General features: G+C 46.3%; 1 protein-coding gene across 1 annotated transcript; it reads right to left on the bottom strand.

Annotated features, from left to right (window-relative positions):
* Nucleotides 1–784: 784 nt before the first annotated feature.
* Nucleotides 785–11,885, bottom strand: WDR87 (WD repeat domain 87). The gene is made up of 6 exons (XM_032488177.1): nt 11,811–11,885; nt 10,746–10,916; nt 7,481–10,362; nt 6,740–7,011; nt 4,395–6,349; nt 785–4,151 (listed from the first exon to the last, which is right to left on the bottom strand). The coding sequence occupies exons 1-6, from the start codon at nt 11,883–11,885 to the stop codon at nt 819–821; spliced, it is 8,688 nt and encodes a 2,895-aa protein (XP_032344068.1). The 3' UTR covers nt 785–818.
* Nucleotides 11,886–12,665: the final 780 nt, after the last annotated feature.

Genomic DNA, 12,665 nt, shown 5'->3' with positions numbered 1-12,665 from the left:
AGGCTTATTTGAACGTACACCTAATTTCCCAAATTTGCATTCTATCATCCTTCCCAAACCCCACATCCAGGTCTTGGCAAAGGAAGTGAAAGATATAGGCTTCCCTCCTTTTCTTTCTGCTTTACCCACAAACGGCCTCATTCCTTAATGCCATCCGGTAATGAGGTCACCAGATGGTACTGGCTAGAACTTACTGAAGCTTTTTCCTGTACTCTGAGGATCTCTTCAATACCCACCGTACCCGCTGTTTTAGACTCAAGTCATCAGCATGCAGGGCTATGATCAGGGAAGTAGAGTCTGCCTCCACTGTATACCCTCAAAAACCAAGAGGGAAATGCTGGGTCTTCTGATTTTAAAATCCGTTTTCTTTCCATTATATCAATGCTTCTTATATTAATGCTAAATATACATCCATTTTTGTGCCAGTTGTTTTCCTTCCTATGGTCTTTAGGGGAGAATTGATGGGAGGCAAGGAAGGGAGAAGATAAGGACAGACTCTTTTGCCTGAAGGCCTCCAAAGGGTGAGCACCACTGGCTTTTGGGAAGTTTTCCCACTCTCAGGAGTATGAGAGTATCTGGTCTCCCCAGCTACCTTTCTGGAGAAGCAATGTTTGAGGAAAAGGGACACATCACAGTGTTTGATGTAAATGAGAACCTCCTTTTTATTCCACATATAAAAGCTGGTTTCTGGAGCTGGGTAGGGAAAGGCTTTTAGCATAATCCTACTTCTGTGTGGGCCCTAAGGATAAAGGTCTAGATTCTGGTGACAAGGCCTTTCCCCAGGTGGGAATGAAAAGTCCTGCCCCTCCAGTCCCAAATTAAGGAGTAGGAGCCACAATGTAGGGCAATTCCTGGGTGAGGTGTAAATCAGCTTGGGGCAGACTCTTCCAGGCGAGTTCTAAGATCCCATACTGGGCAATGCCCATAGGGAGTATGGTGCGGACATTGTTCTGCTCTGGGAGGGACACCACCTCCTGGAACTCCAGAGGACCTTTAGGGGTGTGAGAACTACCACAAAACAGATGGTAGAACAACCGCTCTCCAGGAACTAGGTCCATGGTCTTTAGGGCCTCTTTGTAAATGATCTCTTGGGATCGGGGCTCCTCTCTCATTAGCAGTTCCTGTAGCAGCCTCTGGATTCGAGGGGACTTAAGTTGGTACAGGTCCATGAGGCGGTAGAACTGTTCCATCCAAGCAGCAGTGTCTTTCGCATATCGCTCCTTCAACATCCGCAAAACATGGTACAGTGCCACAAACGTCTCCCATAGAGGCACCTCTTCCTTTTTTTTAGAGCTGGCCTGTGCTTTCTTTTCCAGCTTGGGCAATTTGGGAAACCTGCCCTTATCCTTAAAAGCCCAGAAGTTCTTTTGAAACATCAGTGCTAGGGTTTGTTTTTCCACAGAGGCATGGGCACCTGTGAAAATGTCTCTTGTGGCAGGATAATAGTGTTGCATTTTCATCTCCTTGAGAGCAGTGGATATCTCTTCTGCCCGCGCACTCCTGTAAGGCTCTCCTAGAAGATACCAGTTTATAGCCTTTGGGTCTGGAATCCTTCTGGTAGCTAATGGGGACTTCGGTATGGAGACAGCCAAAGATTTTAGCCAGCTTTCCTTTTCCTTTCTTTTTATAGGAGGGATCACTTTCAGGTGTTTTGGGCCCATGGGTTCTTTACTGGGTTTTGAGATACACGTGCTTCGTGATTCCAGGAACCGCTTGTGATGGTACCCAAGGGCTTCAAGTTTGGCCAGATGCATCCACTTTAAGTTTCCCTTTGCAGTGAGGTCTTTGAGAAGCTGGCACAACCTGTGGAAATTACCCCTGGAAAGCTGTTCTCCTGCCTCCATCCGTTCTAGGATATGGTGGATCCACTCTACATCTGAGAGGCTTACATCTCCATATATTTCCTCAGCCAGGATTTTGGACACAGGTAATTGTACCTCAGTCTGTACCTTCAGAGATGGATGACGCTGCAAAATCCACTGCCACTTGGCCCCGAGTGGTTTGCCTTGGAGTTTATGAGCTTCCACATTCTTCTTCAATATTTGGGATAAATATGGGGTCTTTAAGTCAGACTCTTCAGACTCTGAAGTTGTATCCAAAACATGTAGAGGCTTGTATTTCTTCAACAATTCTTCTTGTTTATCTATAAACCCTGTCCCTGGGAATATCCTGGATTTCTCAAGTACTGTAGCCTTATCCTCCCAGGATATTTGTTTAGTTGGTTCTAGCATGGGTAACTTCTCTGCCCTCCCCAGAACTGTTGAGATCAGTTGCTTGGATGGGCTTTTCAGAACTCCCAGTTTTATAGCACTGCCTTTGACCTCAGGGATTCTTTTTCGAATAGAAGGTACTGCTTCTCTTCCTCTTAGGTCTTTTTTCCTTTCTTCTAGTAATTTAAATCGTTTTTCTTTTTTTAAGATCTCTTTTTTCTTGCCCACCTCTTCTTCCAACAAGCTTCTCTCCTCTTCCTCCTCTCTCTCACTCAAACTTTCCATCTCTTCCTCACGCGTGCTTTCCTTCTCAGACACTTCCTCCTCCTTCTCCTCCTCTTCCTCCTCCTGCTGCAACTTCTCCTCTTCCTCCTCCTCCCCTTCCTCTTCCTGCTCTTCCCTCTCCTCCTCTTCTACCTTCTCGTCTCCCATCTCCTCCTCTTCTACCTCTTCCTCTTCCTCTTCCTCCTCTTGCTCCTCCTCCTCTTCTTCCTCCTCGTCAGACAAACTCTCTTGCTCTATTTCATTTAACAGGCTTTCCATTTCTTCAGAGAGGCTCTCTTCACTTTTCACTGTATCCCCTTGAGTGGGAAACTCTTCCTGTTGCATTTCAACTCTCTTTAGCTTTTCTCTCTCTCTTGACCTTTGTTTAAGGAATGGCTTTGCCTCTTCTTCTTCCTCTGTTATTCCTTCCTCCTCTTCTTCCTGTATGACTTCTCTCTGTTGCCTGGCCAATCTCCTTTCTTCCTCAGTCATTTTTTTCTCTTTCTTTATCATTCTTCTCATTTCTTTGGCCAGTTTTCTCTGCCTCTTAGCCAGTTTCTTCTCATCTGTGGTAATTTCTGGTTGTTCCTCAGAAAAATCCCACTCTTTGGCATCAAGTTCACTCTGTGTCTTGCTCAGTTCCCTTTCCTTAATGAAGAATGCCCTCCTTAACTTTGTCATCTCTATTTCTCTCTGGGTTATCATCCTTTCTTCTTTGATAAGGTCTTGAAGTACCTTTAAGGTTTTGCTGCTCACTTTTGATGGTTCCTTGGAAATGCCCTTGCTTTCTCTAGCTAACTTCCTTATTGCTTTGGCTAGCTTCCTTTGTTCCTGGGCATATACTCTCCCTTCTCTAATAAACTCCAATTTTCCTTTGGCAATGTCCATTTCCTCTGTGGCCAGTATCCTATCTTCATAGACCAGTACCTTCTCCTCTAGTGACAATTTCCTCTTAATTAGTTCTCGCTCATCCTTGATTAGTTTCTTCTGTCTTGAAGTTTCTTGAGTCTCTTCCTTGAAGAGAGCTTCCTGACCCTCAGCCAGTGTCATCTTCTCCTGGGCCAGTTTCTTCATTTCCATACCCAGTGCCTTTTCTTCCTTACTAATAGACCAGTCACCTCTGAGCTGTTTCAGTTCTTGGAATATCACCCTCTTCTCCTTAGCTAATTTCATTTTGTCCTGGGCTAGTTTGTGCTGTTTCTCAGCCAGGCTTTCCTCTAAATGGGTCAGGTGTTTTTCTACATTATCCAGTTTCTCCTTCTTCTGGAAAAGTTTCTCCTTTTCCTCCAACTGCTTCTTCACCATCTGAGCCAGTCTCTTCTTGAACATGTCCAGTTTCTCCTTGTCTTGGATTAATTTCTTTCTGTTCTGGGTGAGGCTTGCTTTGTGCTGCATTAAGTGTTCTTTCCTCTGAGCCAATTTCACCTTCTCCTGAGCCAGATTCTCCTTCTCCAGAGGCATAGTCTTCTGCCTCCAGGCTAGTATCTCCTTGTGTTTGGTGAGTTCTTCCTTGTTCTGGACCAATTTTTTCCTTTCCCAGGCCAGTTTTTGGTTATTCTTTATCAACTGCTCCCTTTTCTGGGCAAGTCTTTCCTTTTCCTCAGACAGTTTTCCCTCGTGCTGGGCCACTTTCTTCTCTTCCTGGATCAGCAGTTCTTCTTCCTGGGCCAGTTTTTGCTTATTCTTCATCAATTGCTCCCTTTTCTGGGCAAGTCTTTCCTTTTCTTCAGACAGTTTTCCCTCGTCCTGGGCCACTTTCTTCTCTTCCTGGATCAGCAGCTCTTCTTCCTGGGCCAGTTTTTGCTTATTCTTCATCAATTGCTCCCTTTTCTGGGCAAGTCTTTCCTTTTCCTCAGACAATTTTCCCTTGTCCTGGGCCAGTTTCTTCTCTTCCTGGATCAGCAGCTCTTCTTCCTGGACCGCTTTTTTCTCTTCTATATCCAGTTTCTCCTCTTGCAAGGCCAGTGCCTTTTCCTCCTGAGCCAGTCCCTCCTCTCCCTTAGCCAGTCTCTCTTCTTCCAGATTCAGTTCCTCTTCTTTCAAAGCCAGTTCCGCCTCTTCCCATGTGAGGTCCTCCAGTTCCTGGGCTAGTTCCTTTTCTTGCCATGTTAGATCTTGCTCCTTCTGGGCCAGCTTTTCCAGTTTCTGGATCAATATATTTTTTACCTCAACTAGCTTCCCTCCTTTCTTTACTGTTTTCTCTTCTTCTCGAGCCAGTTTCTCCAATTTCGTGGCCAATTTCTTCCTTTGCTGGGCCAATTTCTCTGCTTCCTGGCTGAGCATCCCCCGTCTTTGGGCTAGTTTTTCCTCATTCTGGACAAACTTACTCTCTGCCTGGACTGTTTTCCTGTCTTTCTGGGCCAGCTGCTCATAGTCTCTGGCCAGTTTTCTCTCTTCCTGCGCCAGTATTTTCTCTTCCTGTGCTAGCTTCTTTTCTTCTTGTGCCAGCTTCCTCTCTTCTTTGGCCCGTTTCCTCTCAACCTGTGCCTGTTTATATTCTTTGTGGATCTGTCTCTGCTCTTCTGTAATCACCTCTTCTTCTTCTCCCCACTCTGGAGACAGTTCTTCCTCCAGGGTCACTTCTTCTTCATCCTCCAATGGTTGCTCCCTGGACCTGCCTGACATCTTTTCCCAGATCTGTTCCCATTCATCCCATATCAGCTTGCTCATGTCCTTATCCAGCCTTTTTTCATCTGGGAGTAGCTTTTCTTCATCCTTTTGTAATTTCTCCTCTTCCTCAAGACACTTTTTGTCCAAAGATTTCCTCCATTCATCCCAAGATATCCTTGACTCACCATAAGTTTGTTTCCACTCATCCCAGGACTTCTTCCACTCCTGCCAAGGCACCTTTGGCTCTTCCTTAACTGGTCTTCCTTCTTGCTCAACCATTTCCCCCTCTAATTTGGCCATTTTTCCCACTTCCTGACTCACATCCCTCTTGGTTATTTTCCTCTCTTTTTTATCCACTTTTGTTTCCTGCTGGACTGCTTTCCTCTCGTGCTTAGAGGGCTTCTTAGAGGGTTTCCTCTCTTCCTTTGTTGATAATTGTTTTCCTTTGGTTAGATCTCTTGGTTCTAAAAAAATTACTTTCTTTTTCTTGGCCTTTTTGGGAAGCACCTGGGTTTCCTGCAAGGCCTTCCTGTCCCTTTCTTCCTTTTGCACTTGCTCCTCTTCCATGTCTTTGATCACCATGTCCTCTCTAATTGCTTCTCCATGAATAAAAACTGGTTTCTCCTCTGGCCAGGCTACATCCCAGTCAAGGTCCTCAAGCCGTGTCTCACTTTCTCTCTTCAACAGGGGGCAGATCTCCTGAAAGAGCTCCCAGCTGGGCTGTCGATCTGCCAGCATCTCCTGAGCCGTGGTCACTAGCTCCATGTTTAGATCTTCTGACATTTTTGTCTGGGAACCAGATATCCTCAGGGTCATAAGACGACACAGATCATCCCGCCATGATGAGCCATCTCCAGGGGTAATCCTGTGGCCAGGGGCTCCAGAGGCACCCCGCCCTATGGCTTCCACCATCTTCACAACTTTCTGTTCCCTTGCAGGAAATGGAGATTCCTCAGCTGTAACTTCAGCGTCTATTGCCTTCCTCTTGCGCCTCTTTATGGGTTTCTGAATTGTTGCTTTCCTCCCTCTTTTGTCACGCATCTTCCTCAGCATCTTCAGGGTCAATGCAACATAATCCTTTGCGGCATCTTTCTCTGGATGTTCTTGTTCATCTTCTTTTGAAATCTCTGCTATACTGGAGGCTGAAGACCTAGAACCCTCCCCCTGAGTTGGTGTAGCTTCACTCTGATCACCTTGATCCTCTAAGGGACCTGGCTCTGTGTCAGTGTCTTTCATCTTCTTGAGGCTTCGCAAAAATTTTTGAGCTGTAGGGAAAATAAAAAGATGGAGATAAGGAAAGCATGGAGGTTTAAACAACATCCTTCCCAGTATCTGGTATGAGCTAAGAGGAACTGCCATAAAAGAAGTAGCCAACAGAGGGGGCTGAGGCCTTTATAAAAAAAAGCATTCCCCTTGCATTATTCCCAGCGCTTTCCCTCCCCTCATCACCAGCCACCCAACCCCTGCCAAATCCTAGAGAGGTAGGTCTTGGAGTCTTTCTGAACTTGGGCGGATTCTTCCTAGGAAGGTTCTTTTCTGTGAAAGGATCTTTCCACTTATCTCTGTTCCTACCTGATACATCTTGACTCACTTTAGCCCTAACTCCCCTGCCTCTTGGGGACCCTGAGGCATGAACCAGATCACTCCATACGTACTATGCTTTCTGCTTTCTGCTCGGCTCCGTCTCTGGCCTTTGCTGGGCTTGACGGCAACTTCAGGTTCTTCAGAAACTATATCAGGTGGCTTGGAAAAGGAGCTAAGTTCAGAAGCCTCTGTGATATATAAAGAAAAAGTAGGCTTTTCATCTCTCTGTGATAAGGTCAGGTTTTCATTCAATCGCTGCTCCACTTGAGTATGAAGGATTTGGAGATCTGTGGCCCTCATTCCCAGCAGATGGTCCAGGGTTTCCTCCCCAACCATTTCTTGCCTATGAAAGTCAAAGGAGAGGAAGGACTGTGCTGAATCAGGGACAAGAGGGAGAATGAGAAGGAAAGAACTGCTGTGGAACAGGCAGGTGACTTGGCAAAGTGACCAACAGAAAGTGTATGTAGAGGTAAAGGATGGCCGAGAAGAAAGAAAAAGTCTAGGAAGCTGAGATGGCAGTGAATGGAGTGATCTGTATATGGGGGCTTCAGGGATAGGAGAAAAGGGTGAAAAAGGGCACTTGAGGAGGAAGGGGACAAACAAGAATAGGAGAAGAAATGGAGAAAGGAGTGAGCAGTCAGGGGATCGTCAGGATAGCCTAAGAATGGAAAAAGACTATGAACAAGAAAAAAGGACAGGAAAAGTTAATGAACACTGATGAACAGATAATGAAGGAAGGGGGGGGGAAATGGGGAGGGGGAAGAAGAAAATCAGAAACTGGTAAAGAACTGAAGAAGGCACAAAGAACTTACTGCATCTCCTGGAAAGTATCTCGGTTCTGGATCAAGTTTAAGAGTGAGGTCTTAGTGTGGATTCCAGTCTCAGGCACAAGGTTCAGGGCCTTATTCCTCACTCTTTCATCTTTGTCCATTAGTCCTTGGGCCAGAGGCAGGGCAAAGAGATGAGTAATCATTCCTAGACGCTTCAGCCCTTCCCAGGCTAGCTCTCGGATCAGTGGGTTGGAATTGGTTGTATCATCCAACAGACGATGGGCTGTTTCGGAGCGCAGGGGTGGAGACACCTGGTAAGAGGCAAAGATTTGCCCTAGTGCACCAATGCAGCACTGGTACTTCAGTGGAGAAGCATGGATCATAATACTGAGAATTGTCTCTATCAGGCTATTGATAGCTATTTCACTCATCTTTCTTCCCAGCCAACTGCGGTTTGCTGAGTCTGTAAGGACACTGTAGGTTACATCCTTGGTCACTCTTGTTTCTAGGAAGTCTTCTTCCTCCTTTTCATATGAATATTCTCCTACATCACTTATAGTTCTTGCCTTACTGTGCCAGAAAAAGAATTGTTGTGACTTGTCCCATTCCAATTCCCGCATGGGTGAGTGCAGGTTGCACTGTAGGTATATCGGGCTGCCCTCTGGCCAAAGACGGGCACGAATCACTGAGTTAGGGATGTAGCAATCAGGAGCCAAGAGCCATTTCCTCCCATGGCCAAAGTAGCATCGCAGTATCTGATAGGGGTTGAGTCCATTCCAGGTAGTCAGCTGCAGTTGGGGAGGAATGACGTAATGGGAATGAGGAAGTTTTCTCACCTGCTTCCAATCAGTTTCCTCCTTGTCCGAGGCATCGCGTCTGAAGGAAGACAGTAACACAGGGCTCCCTTGCTCATCTTCTTCTATAACATGTGGCACATTATGATCAAAGGCAATAGCTCGCTTATTGACAAGGCTCTCCAGACCCACTAACTGCTGCTGCCCTTGTCCAGAGTAAACATACTTGGGCACAAACATAGTCTCAAAGGAGAAAAAGAAGCTTGGTATGAAAGGCTTAGGAACTTCCAACACTTCATCTGTCATACCCATAAGGGAAAGGCGAGCCAGCAGGGTTGGTGGAAGCAGTTTTAAACAGGACACCAGATAAAGACTTTGGTTGAAAGTTAGAAGCAGGTCACCCCGGTCGTTTGCAAAGCAGAGTGGGCCAAAGTGCAGTGATGAGTCCAGCATGGCTACAAGTCTACCATGGAAGTTCCAGATCCGGACAGAGCCATCACTGCCACCTGTGACAAAAAGACTCAAGGATAAGCAGACATCAAAAGATACGATGGCACACTGGTGCAGTGGCAATGTCTCTATGAATGTCAAGCCTTCCTGTGACCCAGAGGACAGAAAATCATGGAACTTCCAGAGACGTAGGCAGTTAGTCTCCGTGATAGCACCCACAGACTCGGGCAAAAGCATCAGATGTGTTAGGTGACAGCTGCTGAGAATGCTGGCGAGGGGCCGCAGAAGTACTCTGATCCCCTCAAGCACAGCTTCTGATAGGTGTATATAGTCATCCATTCCATAGGAACAGAGCAAAGAGTTTTCTCGGCTGCCAGAAAGCCCTCCAGGCAGTGTAGAGAGTGCTAACACAGCCCCAAAGTGCATGAATTTCTCTACTCGGGCGCAGCTGTGCTGGGAAAGCACCCTGATCACACCACTCTGGTGTCCAGAGAACATGAGTCCTTGTAGACCCCGACCCAGGTGGAAATGCCCATAAGCCAGGCATTGTACCAAGTCCTGAGAATCGGGTGAGGTGCATAAGAGATACTTGGCTGGGCAAGGGCAGCGGGTTGTGTCAAATACCAGTACCTCTGACCTGCCTGTTGCTACAAAGAGTTCCTCTTTATCTGGGTCATAGGCCCAGTCCACAGCCTGGTCCAGGATTGAGAAGGGCCAGGTGAGAACCAGAAGATTCCCTGTTAGTGGGGACACAAAGTGCAACAAGCCATCCTCCGTAGTGCAGAGGATCCGGAACCAGTTATCACCACAACGGATCCGACGCACCTGCTGGGGAGCAGAGCCACAGACATTGAAGAGGTTGTAGAAGCAGGGCAAACTGCGCAAGAAGAAAGAATGGGTGGTCTGGCAGAAGAAAGTAGTGCTGTTGATAAACTGGAGTTGATACAGTTCCTCGCCAACTTCTAGCCGCCGCAGCAGGCCCCCTGAGGTCAGGTTCCACTCCTTGATTAAGCCTTCCTTGCCAGCCGTTAGCAGGGTGTGGGCTTCTGGCCGGCTGTGGATACATACCACTGATGAGAAATGGGCCTTGAAACTGTGGAGAGAGTGGCCCCAGCTGAGGTTCCATACTTGGATTTCCCCAGTCTTGTTGCCAGCATAAAGAAAGCCCTGATCAAAACAGGTGAAGCAGCAGGTGATAGAGGAGCCACTGGTGGTGGAAGTGAACCTCTTCACCTCTCCCAGCTGGCCGTGGCCCTGGCGCTCAAGGACCCTGACCACAGTCCCACACAGGGCTAGGATGGAGCCATTGGGGCCGTTCAGCACGATGTCGTGGACAAGCTCATCACCAGGCATGGAAGCCATGTAGGCTATTTGGAGGCCCTTGCCAGTCCGCTCAATGGTCCAGGTGACCACTGCCCCTGGGATGCCTGACAGAAGCATCTTCATTTCTGGGTCATAGCAGAGGCAGTTGATGTTAAAGCGGCAGGGTACTACAGCCAAGGATTTGAATGACCGAAAGTGGTCCCCAAAGAGCCGCAGGAGCAGGTCACCACAGTAGACCACAAGGATATGAAAGGAGCCTGTGTGCACCATGGACTGGATGGGCGGCAGTCGTTCGGTCATGGAGAATGTTCTCTTCTCCACCATGTCCTCGGTTTTGCTCTGCATCCATACTACTGCCTAGAAGAGAGTAAGACGGAAACTGCCTAGAAAAGATAGTAGAAGAGGAAAGAGCAAAATATTCAGCTCTTTTCCCCTGTTCTTGTGCTAAGGAGAAATTGGAAGACTCCAGAGTGATTTAACCCCCTGGTTTTGGGAGTTGGAAATATTGTAGAAGCAGGAAACCTAAGACTCTTTCCCTACCCTTGGCCTACTTTAGGAGAACCATAAAATCTATTCAGTATGGAGACTGTAATTAGAGAAAGGATGAGGTGGGAACCCTGGATCCAGGTCACTTTCATTCAAGTGGTATTTCTTCCTGGGTTAACCTAGGGTCAGAACTTACATGGGCATGGCCCCTGTAGAATGGGCTAAGAAGAAGAAGAAAGGCTAGGTAGTTTTACCTGGATTTCTTTTGTGCTTGTTGTCACCCAAGAGAGGGAGGCAAAGAAGTTGGCATCACTGATGTAATAGCATATTAGCGGCATATTTTGAGGATAGCGAGACTCTCTGAACAGAATCTGGGACCGGTCACTCAGCACAACTACATCAGTCTTTGGGTCATCTGAAGTTTGCTGGGGAGAGGCATGGCATAAACTGAGAGACCAGGAATGCACTAAAATATATTCTCACCTAAGTCACAGTTGAAGCAGTTCGCAAATGCCTCAGCCCCAAGGACCACTTCTGTGACACCCAGACATGCACAATTTACCACCTGTGGGACCCCTACACTTCACAAGCGCGTAACAAAGCCCCCAACACAAGAGAGAACCAAACCACACCAAGGGTGTATATAGGCAAATTTTATGGTGTGAGCACAGGGGAAAACTGTTCTTCTCGACATGAAGTTAGTATACCTGTCCTCTAACATCCTCTCTTCTGTCTAAAAGGTACGCATGTCATAAAAGATACATTTAACAGATTATTGAGGCAAGTGCACTGCCATATACCCAGATGTAATGTAACAGTGTTCCAAAAGTCAGTGCAGCTTTAAGTTATTAAAGCCTAAAACTGCACTAAGTAAGACTTTTAGGATACCCTACTTGGCCTTTAAATTTGACAGAGGAAGATAGTATATATTCAATATATATTATTCCACGCTGATAGAGCATGGGCTATGACACATGCGCATGGAATCCTTTTACGTAGTGCCAGCTGTAGCAAAACTGAGGTTGGCAGATGTTCTCTTTGGTGCCTTCTCCCTTCTCTTTTAGAAGAATCCCTCTTTCCAGAGGGTTGGTTCTTCTGACAGTGCTTCAAAGGCCTCCTCCATCACTACCAAAAAGTCCTTGCAAGAGATCTCTAGACTCATTTGTAAGTTGATGGCCCACTTCCTACTAAGGTGAAAATTGTCTTTATGATCTACCCTGACTGCTTCCTGCTTCCACAGAAGATCTGTGCTCCTCTGAAGTGCTCAACACTATTAAGATAGAAGCCAATAACACATTTATGTTCTATATATAACTTACCTTGCTTTTCTGTATCATGTCATTTATAAGGTATTTAAAATCTTTCCACAGGGGAATGAGTCTGGGGGAAGACATCACCTTGATTATCCCCTGGTCCTCCTCAGGACCGTTGTTTAAAAACCTGTGGGAATCCAAAAGAGGCCAGCTTAGCACTGCTACTGTTTGAGGAGCTGGAAATCAGAAGCCAAGATCCAAGAACTCCTGCTTATTGGACACTCTTTGAATGTCAGGAACTATGCATAAGGCATACCTTCTAATTTAATCCTCTCTATAGCCCAGGGAGGTAGGTATTACCCCATTTTATCAGTGAGAAAACTGAGGCTTGGAGAGGGTAAATAAAGGAGTTGGGGTTTGAACCTTAGCGTTGGCTGTCAAATCTAGTAGGATATTTTGGGTGAGGGAAGCAGAGAAACCCTAGAGAGGAATGGAAGGGAATACTGTCATAAGCAAATTGTGGTTCTTTGATGGTTGTGGTGTGTCAAGAGAGCTTTTTGCAAGGACCAGTGGTTCCCAAATATGGTTCCTGGACCTCCTGCACCAGGATTCCTGGGAAAGAGGTGTGCCTTTTTTTTTTTTTTTAATTGAAGTATAGTCAGTTTACAATGTTGTGTCAGTTTCTGGTGTACAGCATAATATTTCAGCCATACGTATACATACATATATTCGTTTCCATATTCTTTTTCATTATAGGTTACTGCAAGATACTGAACATAGTTCCCTGTGCTATACAGTAGAAACTTGTTCATCTATTTTATATATAGTAGTTAATATTTGCAGATCTCGAACTTCCAGTTTATCCCTTCCCACCCCCTTTCCCCCGGTAACCATGTCTGTGAGTCGGTTGAGGTACGTCTT

The sequence above is a fragment of the Camelus ferus genome, chromosome 9 (assembly GCF_009834535.1).
Source record: "Camelus ferus isolate YT-003-E chromosome 9, BCGSAC_Cfer_1.0, whole genome shotgun sequence".
Lineage (NCBI taxonomy): Eukaryota > Metazoa > Chordata > Mammalia > Artiodactyla > Camelidae > Camelus > Camelus ferus.
The sequence above is the reverse complement of the archived record's forward strand: the minus strand, read 5'-3'. Positions and strand labels throughout refer to the sequence as shown.

What these genes read in the sequence shown, in the direction of transcription:
- WDR87 (XM_032488177.1), bottom strand. Translation starts at nt 11,885, where the DNA reads ATGTCTTCCCCCAGACTCATTCCCCTGTGGAAAGATTTTAAATACCTT. An exon ending in AGCAGAAAGCAGAAAGCATA is followed by an intron (nt 6,350 to 6,739) that starts GTACGTATGGAG and finishes TTTTCCCTACAG; the next exon opens with CTCAAAAATTTTTGCGAAGC. An exon ending in ATATAGAAGAGAAAAAAGCG is followed by an intron (nt 4,152 to 4,394) that starts GTCCAGGAAGAA and finishes ATGAAGAATAAG; the next exon opens with CAAAAACTGGCCCAGGAAGA.